This window comes from Tauraco erythrolophus, chromosome 20 (assembly GCF_009769465.1).
Source record: "Tauraco erythrolophus isolate bTauEry1 chromosome 20, bTauEry1.pri, whole genome shotgun sequence".
Lineage (NCBI taxonomy): Eukaryota > Metazoa > Chordata > Aves > Musophagiformes > Musophagidae > Tauraco > Tauraco erythrolophus.
Window position 1 is genome coordinate 3,018,003 of NC_141484.1, and position 20,863 is coordinate 3,038,865.

The 20,863-nt window shown below is 39.9% G+C and overlaps 1 protein-coding gene across 2 annotated transcripts in view; it reads right to left on the reverse strand.

Moving 5' to 3' along the window:
* Positions 1 to 652: 652 nt before the first annotated feature.
* GNA13 (G protein subunit alpha 13) overlaps positions 653 to 20,863 on the reverse strand; it is a 28,243-nt gene continuing 8,032 nt past the window's right edge. Inside the window, exons 3-4 of one of the 2 annotated variants that reach the window (XM_086623849.1) lie at positions 8,891 to 8,941; positions 653 to 4,209 (exon numbers count right to left, since the gene is read on the reverse strand). In XM_086623849.1, coding sequence (XP_086479975.1) covers positions 3,637 to 4,209; positions 8,891 to 8,941 — 624 coding nt within the window. In that variant the 3' untranslated portion in view covers positions 653 to 3,636. The remainder of the gene's footprint in view (positions 4,210 to 8,890; positions 8,942 to 20,863) is intronic. The other variant, XM_086623850.1, reaches the window with a different exon arrangement.

A 20,863-nucleotide genomic window follows, 5' to 3' on the forward strand; every position in this document is an offset into this window, starting at 1 on the left:
TCATGAAGCTTGGAACACCCACCTGATTTGAGCAATTTGCTAGAATAATTCTGATGGGCAAAATTTAAAGCTACTTACTAGACAAATGAGTCTGATATACAGCCTTTGAGATCAACGAACCCACCTGACTTTTTTTTTTTTTAAGAGCAGATACTCTAGAAGAAAGTTTAAGTTTTACACAAACTGATGGCTTACGTTCCCATGTACAATATATATAAAAAAAAAACAAAAGTAAAATTTTTAAAGCCCTGATGAACAGCCGCAGTTTTCAGGTATCAATCAACTCAGTTTAACACACTGCAGCAGGGAACAGTCACTAAAACACCAATTTCACCTTCCAGTACAGGAAGGCTGTACGAGACAGTGGTATATCTCCATACGGTCAGTGATCTTTTTAACAGAGCTCACTTGACCAAAGAGAACTAAGAAAGTTTTGGGAAACCTGATTTTCTACCAGCTTTCCCACCTTCACTAGAAATACATCCTGACCTTGTATCACGGACTGGTTTACACGAACGAGCTTCACTCTTTCTCGCCAACTGTGACTCATTTGTTTGCTTCAGGATAAAAATCAGTCTGTTCAAAACATCAATCCTTCAGCTCCTGTACCAAAATCACATCTTGCTATAAAGAAATAATATTTAGAAACAAATCTACATAGAAATACAACGGTACATGCTGTGCTCCTTTTCAGGTAGCTAACGAAGAGTCAATTTGAAGATGGGAAAGCCCAACATTGATTCGGTTTGTTTAGCCAGTTAACATAGGAACCATGTAAACAGTCACATCAAGGTTAGTTGCCTCACCCCCTCTAAAGAAGTGGGAGTGGGAAACACGAGTGATTTGACTCAGTCATTTCACTAAAATAATTAATTTCTGCCTGAGATTCATATAGTGCTTACCTACCAGGACCTACTTTGTCAGAAGTGACCCAACCTGACAGGGTCCACCTTGCCATCCTACAGGCCCTGGTGTTCACAGGGAAAGTGATCTGAAAGGATTAAAACCAGGGTTTTTTTGTGTTGGTTCAGGGGAGAAGCCTGCTGAATATTTTTCCCGCTTTAGCTAACGTCAGAAGTGCCCAGCACCTTGGTGATACTGACTCTGTCCCTGGACTAACATCAGTTTTGAGGATCTTTAGTAAATTAACAGGTCCCTTGACAAAAAATTCATCAACATTTTACATAAACAAATTTTAGATAAATTCCTAGTCATCTTTGTATCATCCACTATCCAGTCTTTAGTCTTTTCTGCAATCATCTAATCTGACATCCTGCAAAACACATACTACAGACCTTCTCCAGATGAATTGTTTTAATCAGAGGAGAGATAAGTCTCTTTTCCAAAAAGAAACTTGTTCAGACAATCGTCAGCAATGGAAAAAGCCAAACCTACTACTCCTCTTGTTGGTTACTCCCATACAGGACATGGATCTGTTCAGTTTCTGCTTTCCAACAGTGGACTTTCAGGCTACTGACAGAGGTTTGTTGTCTGCTCGTGTAGCATTTATAGCTCAACCAAATCAACTTGTCATCCTTATCCAAAGAGGGAAATGGAGAACTTCTGGACTCTCGTTACAGGCATCTTGTCCAATCCTTTAAATAGCCTCACTAGCCTTTTTTAAGGTCTCTAGCTCATCACTCCTCTTGAACTGCTCACATATGACCTGAAGACATCAAACCAGAAGTGATCACATCCATGTCCAGTAAGGAGGCAAAATCTACATTAAATATCCCCATCTAAAGATCATATTATTCCTCCTGACACCAGTGCTGCACTCAGGCTTTCTGTTTATGTTTAGATTATGCACCGTGACTTCTCCCAAGCTCTTTTCCGAATTCCTTCCTCCTGAAATAGTGCCTTACTGCAGAAATTGCAGACTAATCTATGACTACTCATTGGATGATATAAAAAAATAGAGGTCTTTCAAAGCACCTAGCTAAATAAAAAATACACTATTCCCCTTCTACTGACAGGAGAACGAGGTACAGAGATGTTAATACAGCTTACAATCACAGTAAGTAAAGGCTAAGTTCAGAAGACAGGCAGCTTTCCTATATTCTAGCCAAGACACTGCTCCAAGCAGTGAGAACATTATTTCACACCGCTTGCCACGTGTGCGGTATGTTAATAAAAATTCATTTAAGAAAGTATTGGCCAGTATCATGATCCACAGGAATTGGCCGGTTCCACGGGGCAAAGTGGCAAACTGAACTGGCTACGCGATGCTACAGTCTGGGGGAAACTTGGTAACAGCACTACTTGTTAAAGCACAACCTCACAAGCTTACTCTCACTTTGTAGTATGCTGTGTGGTGTACGAGGATTTCTGGGCAAGAAGTATTTCTTCTTATTTTTTTTTAATCACATGGCAATGGTAACAACCCCCCTTTAAAAAAAAATTTAAAAAATGAAACTGCAATGGAACTTTTGGTAAAATATTCTTAGTCACAAGCAGCACTCTGGAGCATGCTGTGCAACACTTTTGGCTCAAGTACACTTAGGATTGCTAGACCCAATTGGAAAGTCTCAGAAAGAACCTCATCAGCTGAAGCACGTTCTGCTGTGACATGCTCTTTTTTCGGAAGAAAACATTCGTCTTCATGGAGTCAGCTACACAAGGCCTCTGCTGGGAACACATACACTCACATAAGGCCACTGAAAATACCGTCGGAGGACAGAACACAAGGAGGCACTTAGGTTTGCAAGTACTTCTATCCATCACCAAATGCTTACTGATTAAGATGAGGCACACGGTAAGAAGTCATGAAGAAAGTAAAAAATTAACCAGTGCTATATTAAAGCGCTTCAAGAACAGGTAAGGTACCTACATGTAACATCTGGTTAGTGAAGATCAGAAATACAAGTTTAGCTTGCTCCCCCTTCCCACATCAGAATTTCAAGAGGACCGTTCCATAGTGCTCTGTGCTTTGCCATGGCTCTAAGACGTACGTACGATGCGACAGAGTGAAACCGTGTACTGTGCCACTCACTAATTCCTCGTCACTAGACTTCTGCCTGCACCAGTACTTCCTGCCAGTCATGTCTGAAGTTCCCAATCCAACTATTTTTTCAGTATCTCCTAGTCACACCCCATGCAAAGATTTATACTTAATCAGGAAGTATGTTACACCCAGGAATTCTAGCTTCGAATAGATGATTCCAGCAAGAGATTCATGGGATTTCTAACCAACAATAGACCTGAGAAATCGTTAAGTCAGCTATGGTATCACAGTCTTCATTATGAAGTTAGACGTGAAAAATTTCTCCCCTCCTTAAATTACTGCCGCAGTCTAACAATTGCAACAATTTCACTGAAGTTTGGGCTTGGAATTCTGAAGGTGGAATGAATTTTCTAGGATAATACACACGTTTTAAAAAGGTCAAATTTATCACTTTACAGGTAACTTAGACATAGGTCTGCTATAGAATTACCACTTGAGTCAACTTGAAGCTACATTGGAAGAGATAAGCCTGAATTTCTGCAGAAATTGGCAATAATGTGTTCAGCAGCAGCTTTTAGCCACGTATCAAGAAGTCTGACAGGATCTGGATTTCTCTACTCCTGCTGTAAACTTCTAGTTTAAAAAAAAAACAACACACAAAAGTTACTAAAATAAAAATGTCTTTTTGCACATCACTGTAACATAAGCTGCTTGAGGTTGTCGTGAAGGATGGTATCCTTGACATCACGGAAAACTAGCCGGATGTTTTCTGTGTTAATAGCAGTGGTGAAGTGGTGGTAGAGGGGCTTCTGCTGCTGGTCCCGGCGTTTAGTACGAAAACAATCCACCAGGAATTTCTGGACATCTGTTAAGCAGTGGGGATCCCCTTCAAACTCTGGAAAATAGTCTTTGATGCTCACTTTTTGTACTTTTTCCTCAAGCAAGTCCGTCTTATTTAAGAAGAGAATGATTGAGACGTTGCTGAAAACCCGGTTATTGACTATTGTTTCAAAAATGTTCAGGGATTCCGTAAGGCGATTCGTTTGCCGATCCTCCATAAGCACTTGGTCAAATTCACTCGAGGAAACAAGGAAGAGAATCGATGTGACGCTGTCGAAGCATTCAAACCAACGTTTCCGTTCTGACCTTTGGCCACCTACATCAACCATTTTGAAAGGAACATTTTTGATTTCAAAGTCGTACTCGTGAATCCCTTTTGTGGGTCTTCGTGCCAGCAGTATATCTTGCTGTGAGGGAAGATAATCCTAAAAAAAGATAAAGGAGAGTTTGTCGATTAGGATATAAGCCACAGGCATGGTGATCACAGCTGACTTGCAATTGAGAGAAAAGTTTGCAGAGGAACAGCATGAGGTTTGGAATAAACATACACATATAAGTAGATTTATATGCTAAAACTGAAGCATTTTGGAAAGATCTAGAGTCCAAAGCAGGAAACACACCCAACAGTGGATCAAAACAAGTACCCCAGAGAACTGAAGCTTTCGCTTTGCCACATGATAAGGATCCATGAACAACCTGAAAGGTCTACCATCAGTTCCTCATGCCTGTTTCCCTCATTCTGGATTACTTTATGCTTCATTCACCCTCTTCCCACACAGCTGAGAAACGTGCTGGATGCCAACACTTGCCATGCAGCAGATGGGGTCTAAAACAGGTTTCTCAAACCAGTAACCATGGTAGTATCCCATTCTAACTCCAGGCATTCAGCTCCTCCCGTGTCCTCGTGCATACTGCACGACTGCTTCTAGAGAAAAGAGCTGCTCCACTAAGTAATTTTTAAGGCAATCAATTATGTCTGAAAAGCAAAACCTAAGAAACTCAGTGTTTGTGCCACAGATCTTTTGCATCCAGCTGTATTGGTCCAAAAAGTCACTTCTATTAGCTGTGTGCCACACCTGCAGGCTCACACAGCCTGATTTTGTCCAAAACATGGTATGTAAATAGTAAAACAGGAGAAGAAACAGGCAGCTGAGGACAGCAGCCTCTTCCCAGCTGTACAGCCTAGGAGGGCATGTGAGACAGCTGTACCCTGAAGTTCTCCAGTCTGCCTTTTCCCCCAGAATTAAACAGAATAAGTGTTTTTTACTATTTTTTTGATTGTCACATGAACCATCATCATCAATAGATGCAGATGCTAACAGGAAGAGGAATTCTTACTAGTCAGCTTTCAACAGCATGAAATTCAAGACTCATATTGGCAATTTCTTCATTCTTAGAATTATACTTTTACATATGGCCCACATCTTCCTGCTATTTAAGAGTGCATCTGTAACAGACAGCTGGCTGACATTGAAATTTAAAGCTTTGTTGTTCACTTGTTACGGAAAGTCCTCCTTGCATTTTTCCAGCATTTCCCACAACTTCAGAGTGAGTGATTTAGTTTCAGAGTTGGAATTTTAGCCTCCTCTCAGCAAATGATCTATGATCTTCCTTTGACAGTGCCAGTTATAAAGATGTGCAAAAGCATGGTCCAGAAGATCTAATTCTAAGTAAGCTGGGGCAGGGGGAACAAACACAACTACACGGCTATTTAAATACTGGTACTCCAAGTTTAAGGCAGTCGGGCAAGCTTGATCCACAGCCTTTAAGAAAGCAGTTTTAAAAACCATGACATGAGCATAATGATCCAAGCACTCCAGCATCACTTTGCTTTATTATGTAAACGCAAAAGTGAAACCAGAGAGATTGTTTTCTTCCAACGCCAGGGATTCTTTATTCAGGCTGCCCTTGACTGGGACGTTGATTTTTATCATGGCACGAATTACAAAGCAGCTCTCTGAAGCACAGGCTCCCTATCCGGCACTTTTTGCTGTAGTACTACTACACATCCAAAACCTGCCCCACCTAAATCTGCAGGAGAGTTGAAGTAGTGTCATGTTCCCTCCAAACTGAGCAACAGACATGTGCTTCCACCCCATCTGACTAAAAGAAGCAACTTCCAAGGGTAATAAGACTTTTCTCTTTATTTGTTTAATTTATCTTGGGTCTTTTCTATCAAAAATTGTTAGAGAGGGAGAATAATCAGAGGAATAGAGCAATGACTGCATCAAATGTCATTACTCAAAATCCCTTCATGTGTACCTAAAGCTGACTGTTAACATTTAGGAAAAAAAAAAAGTCACAGGTTCAACATTTATTCCATCTTTCAAACAGGAATCTTTTGTTATTCAGGAATTTAGTCTCAAGTTCTCAGTACAAAACTAGAAAGTCTTCGGAAAGTTCAGGAGTGACTGAAATTCTTAAAAGTAAATAAATAAATAAAATCAATTAATATAACAGGCAAAGTTATATTAATTTAATAATAAATTAATAAATATAATAAATTAATATATACTGTCAATATTGAAACAAGAGCACAAAGCAAACTCTTCTGGGAGTTGGCCTGTACTGTTTATTCAGTAAAGCTTTCAAGAAACAAGGAGCTTATCCCTAGAATTCCTGACAAATTCCCTCTTGAGTATTATTACCCATTTAAAATTCCTTCAACGCTTGCAACCACAACAAAATCCTTTCGAGTGCTTCCAAGTGCTACATGCACAGAGACTACCATGTCTTATATCAGATAACAATACACTCTGAGGCAATGGTCCACAACTGGATGCACTGGGAGTCCAGCGCTTGGCATACAGCCATCACCTGGCTACAGGAAACAACAGTGACTCCTAAGAAATCTCCCGGTATTTTAGTTATCTTGTTGAAGAACGACTGTTTTCTCTCTCAAGCACAGATCCTTGGGATACTAGCAGCGTGCCACTGTAGCAACTCTGAACTAGTCTCTTTCTCACTGTTGATCCCATTCTCCGAATCTGAAGCCTGCAGCTTTAGGTGAACGTTTTCCGGAGATGGCACTGAGTGTTATTTTCAAAGTCCTTTCCGCGCTTCACCATCGCCCATCAGTACTTTTCCTGCAAGCATCCCCAAGCACACTCTCCTTTTCTATGATTCACTCAGTCTTCCATGCTGACTGTTTTTTTTTCCACTTTTTTTTTTTTTGGGGGGTGGGGGGAGTGAGGTGGGAGGGTGGCGGTGTGGGTAAGGTTTGTTGGTTTTTTGCTTTATTTTCTGTGCAGCTCTATTTGCCTGCAAGCACAGCTCTTCCCAAGGATACACACTGGTACTGACTCAGAACATGTGCTTTCTTCCTGAACTGTCTCCTTCATCAAATTCATTAGTAGTCTGTTTTCTTCTAAAGGACTTATTTTGGTTATCAGGTAGCTCATTTGGCTAGCACATCACTGTTTGCCTAGTTAAAATTAGAATTTAGGCGTAAGATCCAATCACACCATGGACAGCAATACCTGTCTCTGAGATATTTTGAATACACAGTCTGCACTAGCAGTAGAAATAAACAGTTGCAAGGAATCCAGCCAATCCCACGTGTATATGCCAGCCAGCTACTCTTACTTTGCTGATCTGATTAAATCTGTGCATTAAGTTCTTTTCTCTACGTGCTGTTATCAGTTCCTTTTTGGCAAGAGGCACATGAAGCACAGGTCTACCTGTTCATAAGCAATTCAGTTGCAGGCCAGCCCAGTTGTACCAAATAACAGATAAGAAGAGCAAAATGCTTACATTAGTACAGTTTGAGGAAACAATCATTAGACAAATTTTGCATATACATACAAATAAACCAGAAGAACCTACCAAATCTTTCACTCAGTAACAAAACTTAGCTAGCACTTTTTCCACAAAGATTGAACGTTTTCCATGACAGTAGATCTTGAAGAGTCCCTCTCTATCTCAGTACCACTTGGTTTAACTCTAAATTGGAAAAACTGCAATTCAGAGCTCAGCATTCCCACAGCAACATCAGACCTACAATATATGCGTGTGTCTAAAAAGATAAAAATAGTGACTTCAAGTTGCACACTTGAATCAAAGCATGGACTGAGTTTCTAATAAAGAACTTTGAAAAGAAGATGCAAAGATTTTTAACCAAGTGTGTGCAAATGTGTGTGGAAAAAAAAAGACAACCTTCAAAACTCAAGTGGCATTGGATTCAAAGACCACGAGAAATCCACCTTTAGCAGAAAGTTCACTGAAGCGAGCGCAGTTCTCCTATTGCCTTATAACTCAAGATCAAATTAAAATTCAGAGAGTGAGTGCTGGAGTTCCCAAGCAGATATCTGAGAAGTGTACGCATTCTGCAAGGCCATCATCAGTGCTCTAGTTAGAAAAATGACAGTTCAAAGCAGAAAAATAGTCTGGTTTAAAATTAAATTTTTATCTCTTAGAGAAAAATAAAAATGAAATTAAGCATGATGTAACAGGATTCAATTGAAGTGGTTTGGATTTCCTCATCGTTAGCCATCAGCTGGAAGTTACTATGGAGAAACTGCTTCCCCATGGAGTTCTAGCATCCCGTTTTAAAGGCAGTTTTTCCACATCCATTTCTGCAATACGTGACTAATGAGTATCAGCACACAACTTCATCATTCAAGCAGTAGCCAACATTTCTATCAAAAAGTATTCTACAGAAGTTTCAGCTTTCTCCCCCAGAGAAAACAGATTTTATTCTGTACCAAGTTTATTTATTTTAAAGCAGATACTACAGAAAGGTACCACTGACCTGTGCACTAATCTAATTTGGTGTTCCTAACTGGATATATAAAACCAAAAGCAGTCATTTTTGGATATCAATTAGTGCTCAAGTGCTACTTTAACAGCCTTCCGACTGGACAAGCATTATAACTTGTTTTTGATCAATTTCTATGGAAGTTTTTTTCCAGAAAGTCTCTTGGCCTTTGCCTTGCTCTATGTTTCTGACGTGTTAGTGACAAACTGCTGAGATAATGGGGCAGTCAAAGTTAACTACAGATAAAGTTATTTGAGTAGACACTAATTGCATTTCATCTGCTTAAAACTCAGAGATCACAAACACTACTTAAAACTCAAGACAAAAAATAAAAAAAAAAATCAACTTACTTGTTCTCCAAGTTTATCCAAGTTGTCCAAGAAATACTTTACAGATTCCCCCTAAAAAAAAAAGGCAAAGTTATTTAAAAAGTGGCATACTTGATCCCAATAGTTTACATTCTGAAGTCCATTAATTTACCAAAATCTAGATTTAAGTGTTGTAAGCTTTAATCACTATCATTTTTTTAAGCAGCTATCCTAAGAACACAACTGACATTTTATTTTTAGGCCAGTTAATATTTAATCTTAAAAGCATACGTAGGCACATTTATAATAGTTAAATTCCTTCCAAGATCAGAATTGCTAAATAAATCCTACAGCATTATCCACCGGGTGTATCAATGAAGCAACCACACCTTCATTATGAAAAGATACATTCAATTCTTCTAACCCTTTGAAGAGTCTCCACATACAGGCACCCAGGTACAGAGATTAATCACTGCAGATAAGTTAATTTATAACTGTACTGCCATATGATCCCATTCATATAGGTACTTCCCTTGAGCACAGCAAACAATTAGCAGAATAGAGGATGAGAAACCACAACAGATGAAGCATTTTACTAAAGTTTCCCATCACAGACCAAGCTGGACAAGAACTCCCTACTCTGGGAGTAACGAACAGAGCTCTGCACTGCCATACTGCATGATACCACATCTACTAGACAGGTTATCTTCTGGATTCAAGCCATCACCGTCCCCGCAAATAGTAACTGCAGCTTTTAATCCCTCCAGAAACATGGAACAAAAGATTTTTTATTTTAAGTCTGAACTACAGTCAACTCTCCAGAACTCCGTTAGGGTGCTGTGATTAAGGAAGAACTCTTACAAGGATGGTGCTGAACCCGAGTTCACTTGCAATAGGTAATGTACTAATGGAATTTATTGTAAAGGAAAGTAGTACCTTCTTAGGATTCTCAGCATCATGACAGAAGCAGAAACATGCCTCCTTTTGAAAGCTCTTGATTATCAAGCTGTAACTTATTTACTTTATAGTAAATACAGAAAAGAAACCATCTGTGCTTTCACTGCGGATGGAAGAGTAAGAATTCTGACTGAATTTTCTTGATGAGAAAATCATGAAACATCTGAGGCTGGAGTGACTGTATCTAAGCCAGACGAATGAGGACAGCAGTTCCACCCTGATACTGACTTCCTCTCACATGAATTTGAAGTCTGCAAACTTACCTAGTAAGAACATCAAACTTCACTACTAAACTGTGTGCCCTAAGCAGCAGTAAAGGAGAGTAGGGTAACAGTCCAAAAGGGGTTCTGGCAGACACATAAGCCAGGTACCTTTGCAAGTTGTCCTGGTACTAAAAAAAGTTACATAAAGTCAATACCGCAGCTCTAAGTGTGCAATTTGAACATCAACTTCCAATTAGGCAAGGCTGGGACACTGGTTGAAACATGCCTTGTGCTTGACACACCTGCAGAGAAAGAGTCCAACTCAGCTCTACTACCTCATTTTACCTTCTGTTTGGCCTAACACCACCCATGTTCTCCAGGGTGACCAACCGCAGCAGTGACTCTAACCATCTGGAAGTGACAGCAGACAGCCAGCAACCACTTCCAACAGCGGCCGTGAAGTATTCCATACCTACATCTTTCTCAGCAGTTCAGAAATCCATTCCAGCCTCAATCCTGTAAGGAAAGTGTAGGTAGAAGAGTGTTCCTATTTCACAGGAAATAAAAATACACGACCTTGATGCACAAATCCATCAAGCTTCCCAACCAGGAGTAACAGGATCTGAACTCAGGCCTTCCTAGTACTAAGACCACTGTCTGTAGCTGAATGTTAAGACAAAATAAAGTTTAAGGCCAGACAATTTTTTTTCTAGGTCCCAGTTGGAGCTGGCAACCCTCCCACCCTCATGGGACTACGTACAAATCAGCCAGATTTCAGACTCATTAAGTGGAGGTATTTATTCTAGAATACCTGGGCCTCAGAGGCTGTAAATATGCATATATGTGAGTGCATGCATACGTATATTTTCCTCTTAGACAGCTCTTTTTTTATACTATTTACTGCAATGCCTACTCCCTAAAGAAGCATTAACTCCACAGTACTGGAATGCACGAGTTACCATCTCTCCTTTGAGTCCCAGGGCTTACTGCTACTGCAATGGATTGAGCAGTCAGAGCAGACACGTGAGCCACAGCCTGTAAAGGTCACAAAACACCCCCAGAAGCAGCTTCCCAAACGAGGGGATTTCCTGAAAACACAAATGCAAAATACTTTGGCCTGCAGCAACAGCAAGGCTCCAGAGCCACGCATCCAACAGGAAAGTAAATGCCAGAAACACACGGAGGAGGCTGCTCAGCTTCCTGGGCTGTTGTGTACCTCATCAACGGCAGACAAACACCAAGGTGGCCATTCTGAAACTCAAAAGATTTAAACTATAAAAGCAATTGGTTACAAGAATAACACAGTTAATAAACCAGTGACTTATCAGCTTCCCTCCTCCACATCTTTGCCTCAGCCACTGGGTTCTTCCCTTATGAAAATCTATTCAGACAACGAGTATGACACACCAACCTAGTGCCGTCAACATGACTCAACTCTGTATTTAAGGATACAAGTTGTTCAGTCACTGGCTTTTCTCAATTTGCATGGCATCAAGAACTTGAAACAGCTTCAAATTCGTCATCTCCTCTTCATCACACTCCAGACACCCTTCCATACCACACGGCTACAAGCCAGTGCCTCGACTAGTGGTAATTTTCTATCTGACCAGGACATCTTCACATTAGCAGGCTAAGCTCTGCAAACTACAGATGCTCCTGAACAGCAAGCGACCACGACTAACAGATTGTTATCAAAATGCACTACTGTAGAACTGAAGAGTTTTGACCCATTTTAAACAAGCTTCAAAAAGGCGGCACTACAAAGAAACCAAGCGAGACTTCCGCATCCTTTTCTAAAGCAGGGAACCCACGTATTTTCTGCAATAATGAAGAGAAACTCACTGAAAAACCCACCACACAACAACCAGGAAAGCCTTCAAGCCACCAACTGTTAAAACTGCGTAAGAAAATGATCTATGCACAACCCTGCACGCCAACAACTCCAGAGATAGCTTCTGTGTTAGGCTACTTTTTCTTGGCGTTAAGATACAGAACCAGATCTCACTCTCTAAATCAATGGCAGCGGCTATATTTGAACGGCTGTGTTCAACAGACAGTTGTCACATTCTAAAATTTCCCTTTAGACAAACTGTAAACTCTCTGCATTACCCGAGATGACTAGAAAAAAGAAACTGGGTTTCCCCACTCTGCCCCACTAACTCCAGTGTGGCTCACCACGTCCAGCTGCTGCCACGTGCATTTCTCATTTGCAAGTTAACACACTGCAATAAAGCAAACTTCTTGAACACACAACAATACAACACAAGATCTTCCAGTGCCAGGTGACTGCACTTTTGCTGCTTTAATACAGGATTAAAATAAATCATATCAGAACCTTGGATTTTAAGCAATCGTTTTGATTGCTTGTAGAAGATGCCCTTTTTTGTTCAGATGGAGGACACACATCTCAGCTGCAGCCCTTCAGCCTCCTCCTGATTCAGAAATGCATGCAAACCACAGGAAGTTGACTGTTAAATAACTTTATTCATAACTGTCAAGTATTCCATTTTCAGAAAGGTTTGATTCAAAACAGCTTGTGTGCCTCCTGCAGTCTTGTGATCCTTCGTGAAGGAAGTCAAGCCGAGTCGTTTCATCGTGAGCATACAAGTGATTTACAAGGAAACAACTAAATCATATTCTTATCAAGGTACTTGATATTGCAACAACAGCTTCCCTTAGTTAAAATAAATGAAGTGTTGTAGTCTTGCTCATGCCTGGACAATGAAATACCTCCTGATTTCATATAATGCACTCTTTCTACAAAGACAGGATTACAGCACATATATTGGTCATTTACCTACACGACAATAATGTATTGTTGCTGCTCAGGTGGTCTTCTGAAGTATACGAGATTAGTTATCTTTTATAAACAAAACATGGCACAGAGAAAGATAACTGTCTAAAATGTAGCTAGTTAGTGCCTAAAGCAAATTAACCACAAAAATATTTTGGGGGAGGATAAAAAAAAAAAGGTCTACATGAAATACACAACAGATGAACACATCTTTTAAACCCAGGAAGTGGCACCAATTTATTTGGTTTCCATGAAAACAATGTCAGCAATCTAAATATGAGTTGTTGAAACCTTAATAGCTTCTTAGCTGTTCTAGGGAAACACAGACATTACATTTTTTCCAAAAGCAATCACTTTTTTTTTTTAAAGAAGACAGAAAAAGCATCAAATAAAGATTTAGCCATCACAAGGTTTAAAGAAAGAAACATACAGTTTATCAAATTATCTACGTTTGGCTACAAGTTCAGTGGAACATACTGAACTGACAAGACTTATTAAGTACCTGAAAGAATAAATCAGATATTTAAAGAAAACAGGAGATATAACTTTGTAACTCTAGATTAGAATTATAGGGAACCACCGAACGTTTTCTCTTCCTGACCTTACTTTAATTTCTCGGAAAAGAAAAACAAAGATTTCCTATTTTATTTAATAAAAACCCACAAAAACACAAACAAAAACAACAGCCAAACCTGATTTTTTTTTAAAGCCTTAGTTTAGAATAAGAACAGGTAACTACCATTTTTTTAGGCTGGCATGTACAATGTCTGCATTGACATGCAAACAAAACCATCCATAGCATAGGAAAAAGCAGCTTGAAGGAAGAAAGATGATGGAGGAATAACCAGAGCCTTAAAATTCTGCATCATACAACACCCTAGTGATCCTTATAGCACACAGTTCATGACGTACAGCTTTTCTCTATATAGACGCTCAATCCAGATAAATCCATATCTGAGGATTTTGGCAAAGAATCCAGAGAAAAAAACTTCGAACCTTGATTTCCTTGACACCCTGCCCCAAGCTGACCCAAAAGCAGAGTGACTGCAAATCAATCCTGCTGCTACTGAAGTTTCACCAGATGTCTTCTGACATTTCAGTAATGAGCACAGACATAACTAAGGGAGAAATGTTTTAGTCAAATCAATGCCGGTTTCCTAGTGGGAGAGGTATTATAGAGCACTACAACCTCCTCCCCCTCCAAAACAAGGGATGTCCATAACATTCCACAAAAGAGGCAGATGATCCAGAGGATACATTGTGCCATGAATGCCCCTAGCCCTAATTACATTGAGTTCAAATCCGTAACCGTCGTGATCGTTAGACCAGCAGAAGTTGAACCAAGTCTTACGCCAGACATGGAATTGGTTTGGTTCCTTTTATCGGCCTCAGACTTGGAGGTAAATAAAACAATCTTGGTTCCTTCACAGCTTTCAGGTTTCTACAAATCCTTTCTAATCAGGATTCCTCTTTCAAACATGCCCAGTCAACAGAACAGGCTAAACCTTCTACACATTCATACCTATATACATACCTTGCTTATTCAAGGAACTCAATTTAAAAACCAGGTACTTTCTCTATTTCACAGCAGCAATTCAGCAACTTGCTTGGTATCTCCTAAGGCGAGAGGAAACAATTTGTTTCCCAGTTGCCACTCCTTTGCCCTAATGCTTGGTGTAGTGCGCTCTGTTTAAGCAGCAATTTTATTAGCAGTGTTTCGGGAGCTTACAAAAAGCGTATGCAATAACTGATGGTTAATAAGGCTACTAAAGGTTATTTAGGGAAAAGTGTGAGGTAAGCAACAGTGTATTTACATACCAAACTGCAAGTCTGGGTCAAAATATTTGAGAGCTTGCTAACACAAAACACATTTCCTAGAGAGAAGTATGTTTCCTTTCTGTAAGTGTTAATTATGGCCAAAGTTATGTTAAAACCAGCATAAACTGGCACTCCCACCAAAACAAAGCAGTCCCCATTCATGCCCACAGGAGCATCACTGCAGCCATGTGCAGAGCAGCCAACTGTCCAACTAACCCCTCTGTCCCCAGGAGGGGAGGGCAAACTGCTTTTGAATGGCACTGCTGCTGCTGGAAGCACTGATGGAGCTAAAGCACAGGTAACTTACGTCAAATGTCTAAAGCACAGATACTGTCTGTCACCACCAGATATTTCAGCATCTTCTGGCTTCTTTCTCTCCAGCTCAACCCTTTGAATAGCCATTTTAAATCTGATCTGCCCATTTTCCAAGATAAAATTCAAGCACATTGGGATTAACTGCTGCTTCTTTGTAAGGCTGGAGAGTTTCGAACACCGGCCAGATTTGCTTATACAGGAGTACAAAATAATCCTGTTCTCTACCAACACACATCACAAGTGCGTCACAGCTCATCCCACCTCTCCTGACAGCACTATCTTATTTCCTCTTTTCAGCACTTCCTGCGTGCAGCTCAAGTTGTGTTTGACTTTTTTCAAAGCAATCAGAACTGCATCACGCGGTGTAGAAGTGAAACCTGTCTTGTGTTCGGTCACACAAACTGAGTATCTGTCCTAAAAAAAAAAAAGGAAAGGTTGAAGTCCTGACTCATAGAAGTAATCTTATGTAAAATCTTTTGGTAGCAGACACAATTTGTATTCAGAAAAGCTGGATCACATTGGGTGGAGGGAGCTCAATATCATGAAGCTACAAAAGCATCAACAAGGGAAGGAGTCACACGAAGTTTATTTCATGACTGACATTTTTATCTTGCATAATGGTGTTAAAGAGAGGTGAAGGGGTTTAAGAAGGGTTTTAACCCAATAATATCCCTTTAATCTATTATCCCCTATTTATCGTGTAATCCAATTAATCCATCATTCTCAAAATGTGGCTAACAAACAGAGGAGGACAGAGCACGCCAACCTGAGCTCCTGCACTACGACTGCCCAGCGACACCTTCAAGCCGCTGGGTACCCGGGGGCATCTGCCATGCTGCCACCCCCAGTCACAAGTGAGAAGGGGGAGGTAAGACAAGCCACGTGCATGTCAGTCTAGAACTAAATACTCCAAAGAAGGCTCCAGTATCAGCCGTTTCTCCTTCTTGCACTCAATTCAGTTTTGCACTACCCTTCAAAGTGCCTCATTCACTGACCCAAATCAGACTCGGATCTTCTCTGATCAGCAGAGCATTTCCACCGTTTCAGATGTAACATGCCATCCCAATTAACCAAATGAAGACATTATCAAGCACTACGAAGAACTTATCTGCATACTAGTATACCACAGAGCAAACTGTTCCAGTTTTGAATTTTTTGCCTAAAAGGCAAGAAATCCAATGTAGTTTTTCTTAGCTAGGTATCCTTCCCGTCTCCTGAAGGGATGTAATTGTCAGATTCTTAACAAAACTTGCTTAAAAATATGAAAATTCACGACAGCTTTTAGGCATGAAACAGCACTCCACTAAAGCCTACAGAACTACAATTTCTTCCCTGCAAGGCAACCTGTTGTTGTATTTCCAAGGAATTCTGAAAGACTACTTGGAAACCAGGATGTGCCATATTCTATAAACAGCTGAGAATTTTAAGAAACCGCATAGCTTTCAGTCATATGAAGTGATATTCCGTTCGCACAACTCAACGGCAAAACCCAAGAATTTGCTGAGACTCTTTCCCACAATTAAAAACCCAGGAATACACAGCATTTATCCTGGCGTGCCATTTTCCTTAGGATCACCAATGCTTCCAAATACGAAGTAAACTCACATATACTGCAGCACCTTCTAGAGATCAGAGCCAGGTTAGGAAATGCAATACATGGTATTTGGGACACAACACATGCAGATCAGAGCAACAAAGATGCTTCTGTTTGCCAGAACCTGAACAGAAATTAATCCATGAAAGCTGTCCACGAGATCAGATGCACTTTCCTTCTGCAAAGATCTCTTTAATCTCTCCCTCAGTACGTATTTACAATCCAAACTCCTCTTCCAGAAAGTTTACTTTAGGAAAGACACCAATACTTTGTAAAATATTTTTGAATTTCATTGATGAAACAAGTCTTCCAAGTCATGGCACACACGCAGACCTAGAAATCATATGAAAACACGCACTGACCAAGATGAAACAGCCACCGCCCAACTACACTTTGGGAAGCATCTATATAAACTTGAGATGTTTTGCACACAAAACAGTCTGAAACCAGACTATAAACATTTGCTCTTCTTTCAGTGCACTGACCCACTGGCTCCATGACTTCATATGTTTGCAACTCAAACTGCATTTAATTTAACACTGAAGCTGTAGTGAGTCTGCAAATCTGCCATCCATCATTTAGAGCTTTTCTTGCTTCCAAGTTGTACAAGACTGGCAAAGGCTCCCAAAAAAACGACAAATATTTGGCATGTGAAAACATATCAACACTAAAACTGGCCATATTGAACTTTAAGATGCTTGAAAAGTCCATTATTGCATACCCTGTAAACTAAATCACTACATTTCCAAAGCAGAACCCTAAACTAGAAAACGATGCATGCACTTAAGTATTCCTAGGATTCAGTTTTAAAGCACATTTGATTCCTGTTTCAGGCTCATGAGAAATCCAGATGACCAAACGCTTTTTAGTTCCTTCCTCTGCCTCAATTAGCAGAATCCATTTCAATTAAGTTCTGGTATTTCTGTTTGCAAATAGTGTCATACTAACATATCAGCTCTTGTAACAAGAGCATCTGACAAGATTCAGTAATAATCTACCATTTCTTGTGAAAGATGTACATGTATCACTATATGAACATCAGTATTTTTAAAAATTAGTAAAAGCTGTGTCTAAAGCACTCAAAGACCAGTAAAGTACACAAGACTCTCTAAACAGCAGCAACAACCAAGAGGCTGCAAACATTTCACATCACTTGTAGAATTTCATACTAGAAATTAACTAAAAATAGAAAAACTAGAAATTAATTACTAGAGCAACTATGCAACTGTTTTTTAGTGAAAACGGTCAAAGGTCCCAGTAAAATCCACATCTAAAATTTTTGTAGATCATGCTGCACTGAGGTTTGTGGGTTTTTTTGTTTGTTTGGGTTTTTTGTTGTTGTTTGTTGCATTTCATTTGTGTTTTTTTTTTTTTTTTTAACACACTATTTTGTGTAGGTATTTTGAATTACAGATGATGTCAGAGCACTGAGTTTCCTCACCTGGAAATTCTGCATCCTCTTTATTTGGTCACCATCATGTGCCCAGTGAGAAGTGCTTCCAGGCAGCCTGCCAAGACTCTTGTCGGTTTGTTTAAAATTATTTCTCCAGCATCATTAAACAACAGGAAAAAGATACCGAAACGTGTGATTACCCATTCCTGTATCTCTCATCCATAAAAAGAATTTAGGGTCTTCTCAGTTCCTTGGTGAAGTCCCTGAAGAGTACGATAGTCCAGTTATTTTAACTGAGAGGACTATGAAGTACTGGGAAAACATTTAAGGCACGAAGGACCATGACAGAGAAGTATACAGCATGGTACAGTGAATTAAGGGCTGCAGAAGCCAGCTCACTGCCTATAATAGCTCAAAAATTTTCTTCTCTGAAATAGCTGAAGTTGTCATTTATGGCAGTGATAAAGAATTCAGAGTGGTTTCTATATTTAAAATTCCTCAACTTTTCCAGCTGTATTACCTGATGTTTATCATTAATGCAGACATGCAAGTAGAGAAGTATTGGAAATAATTTAGGACCTTCTTTAGCTGCTGACATAGTCTTAAACATTTTCTTTATTTACCATTTAAATTTAACTCATGAAACTACTTTGGTTGTAGAATAGAAGGGCCAACTGTTAGTCTCTAGGATTATTTAGATACTTTTATTTGGATTAAATACATGTATTGTTGGAGGCTGCCAAGTTCACCACTATCATGTTCTATTAACCTATTTATCCATCCTTAAGATATCATAAAAAAAGGCTTCATATTCCAGAGCCACACGAAATACCACTTGGTATCAGGTGGACTCCATCAGCACCGTCAGTGATACGGCTTGCTGTTCTGTAGAAAAGCAGGCTCTGCACCTTCTGAACTTCCTACCTGATGCGTAGTAAATTTAGATACTTAGAAAAAAAAAGCCAGTAGACACAATGCTGGTGTGGCTATTACCTCGGTTTTTACATGAAACACTAGTACAGTTATTCTTTTGGTTTTCTGACATCGTAAGGTCAGCTGCACTTACATTTTCTCACATTTTCTTAAGCAACTTCCTCAGCTGCCACAAGCTAAAGTTTCCTACCACTTTGCTGGTTCTGCCGAAGGGGTACAGCATAAACACAGAGCATTTAAACGGCACTCATCACGAACTGAAGTTTAGGTCAATAAAGACAGCCAAAACAGTCACCCAAATACAACCTGCGCATACTACCTGCTCAGTGAGGGCAGACTTAACCAGCCTCTAAGGCTGAAGTCTTGTTACAGTAAACTCAAATTAGGGAATGGCAGCACAAGTCAACACTGCCCGTGGCATCGCACCTTAATCCCAAAGGATCTCGTATTTGCATATGAAAAAGATCACTCCATATTCTTTGCCTCAGGTGCAAAATTAATTTCATCTATATAGATGGAAGATCATAGCTGCATTCATACCACATGTTTTGCCAGCATGGAGATTTGCTGACAGCTATGAATACTGGGACTTTGTAGTGTAGATTGGCCTTATATTTAGTCAGTTATTTCTAAACAGAGAACCGTGTAGTCATTGCTACATTTAAATTATGTGAAGCAACGCAGAGAGACAGTTCTACAGGTACCGACACGCAGTTATCTTGCAGGTTAGGAGCAAGGAAACAGGCTCTGAATGAATGTTTGTACCGAGGTCTCATGTTACACTAAGCCAGAAGCAGCAGCAGCTCATCTAACACATTTGCTCCAATTTAAAAGAATTTGCTGAGAACAGGTTCACACATTCGAGATGTGTGAAAGGCTGAGAACGTCTCTTTAGAGGTTGTTGGCGTGCACAGCACATTCAGAAGGGCTCTTACGTTTTACCTTTATTTAATCAAGGCTTAGTTATAGAAATCCAAATTTTTGCAAAAAGTAGGTCACCTTATAGTCTTCTGCAACAAAACGTTTAGGAAACTAAGGCACACAATTATCAACACGACACAGCTTGTTCAAGACAGCATATGTAAGAACACATCCATCTGCTCCCACATTGTATTGTGAAAGTCTGCATTTTAAAAGCAGTGGTTCCCCATAAACAGACATCTGGATTGAGTCCGAATTAAGAACTCCATCCTCAGAGGTTGTACCAAAACCACACGGAAAAGATATGCTTGTACAAGCTACATGTAGCACACAAGGCTCCCAAAAGTTGCCAGCATTCTTGGCTGGAAGACAACTCATCATGCTTCTTGTCTGGCACGTGTGTGCTGCAACAGCACGTTCACATCAAGGCAGCTTCCTTTGAAAGGCCTGTCAATCCAGAGCCACATCTATGCTAAAAAATAATATTAATGGAAAAGAAAAATACAAAAAAGGAAACTGGTAACATTTAGAAAAAAATAATAGCAAAAACGTTCTTCGGTAAAACCAGACCAGCTTGCACTACAACATCGACTGGCAACCCAAGCCCAGTCCTCTCCAAACACTTCAACATTTCACCACTAACAAAAGAAGTCAGCAGGCAAGAAAAGAAGAATGGTGGAAAAGGAAGAAGGCAGTCCCAGAAACAGCCCTTCAAGGCACAGTAACTCACAGGCTGAAAGAGAAATCCTAATCCCAATTCGGAAAACAATAAAAAATGGCACTTGGTGTTAAAATTAGTATAAAAATTCACCTGAAGATCATTCAGCCCAATTAAAATAACATAGTCAATCCCCATTACCAAAGCACTGGTATATACATTGAAGGGTTTCTGGCCACAAACCGAGCATTAGGAAACTCAAGCCTCTCTACTGTTTGACTCCAGTGTTAATCCCTACACGAAGCCTTATTAATACAAACTCAAAGCCGGCATTATCTTGCCATTGGGGCAAGAGAAACAGCAAATCCTCAACAACTCCAAGTCTTTTCTGAGGATCTGAATGACTCATTTTTAAGTATAAATTTGTAA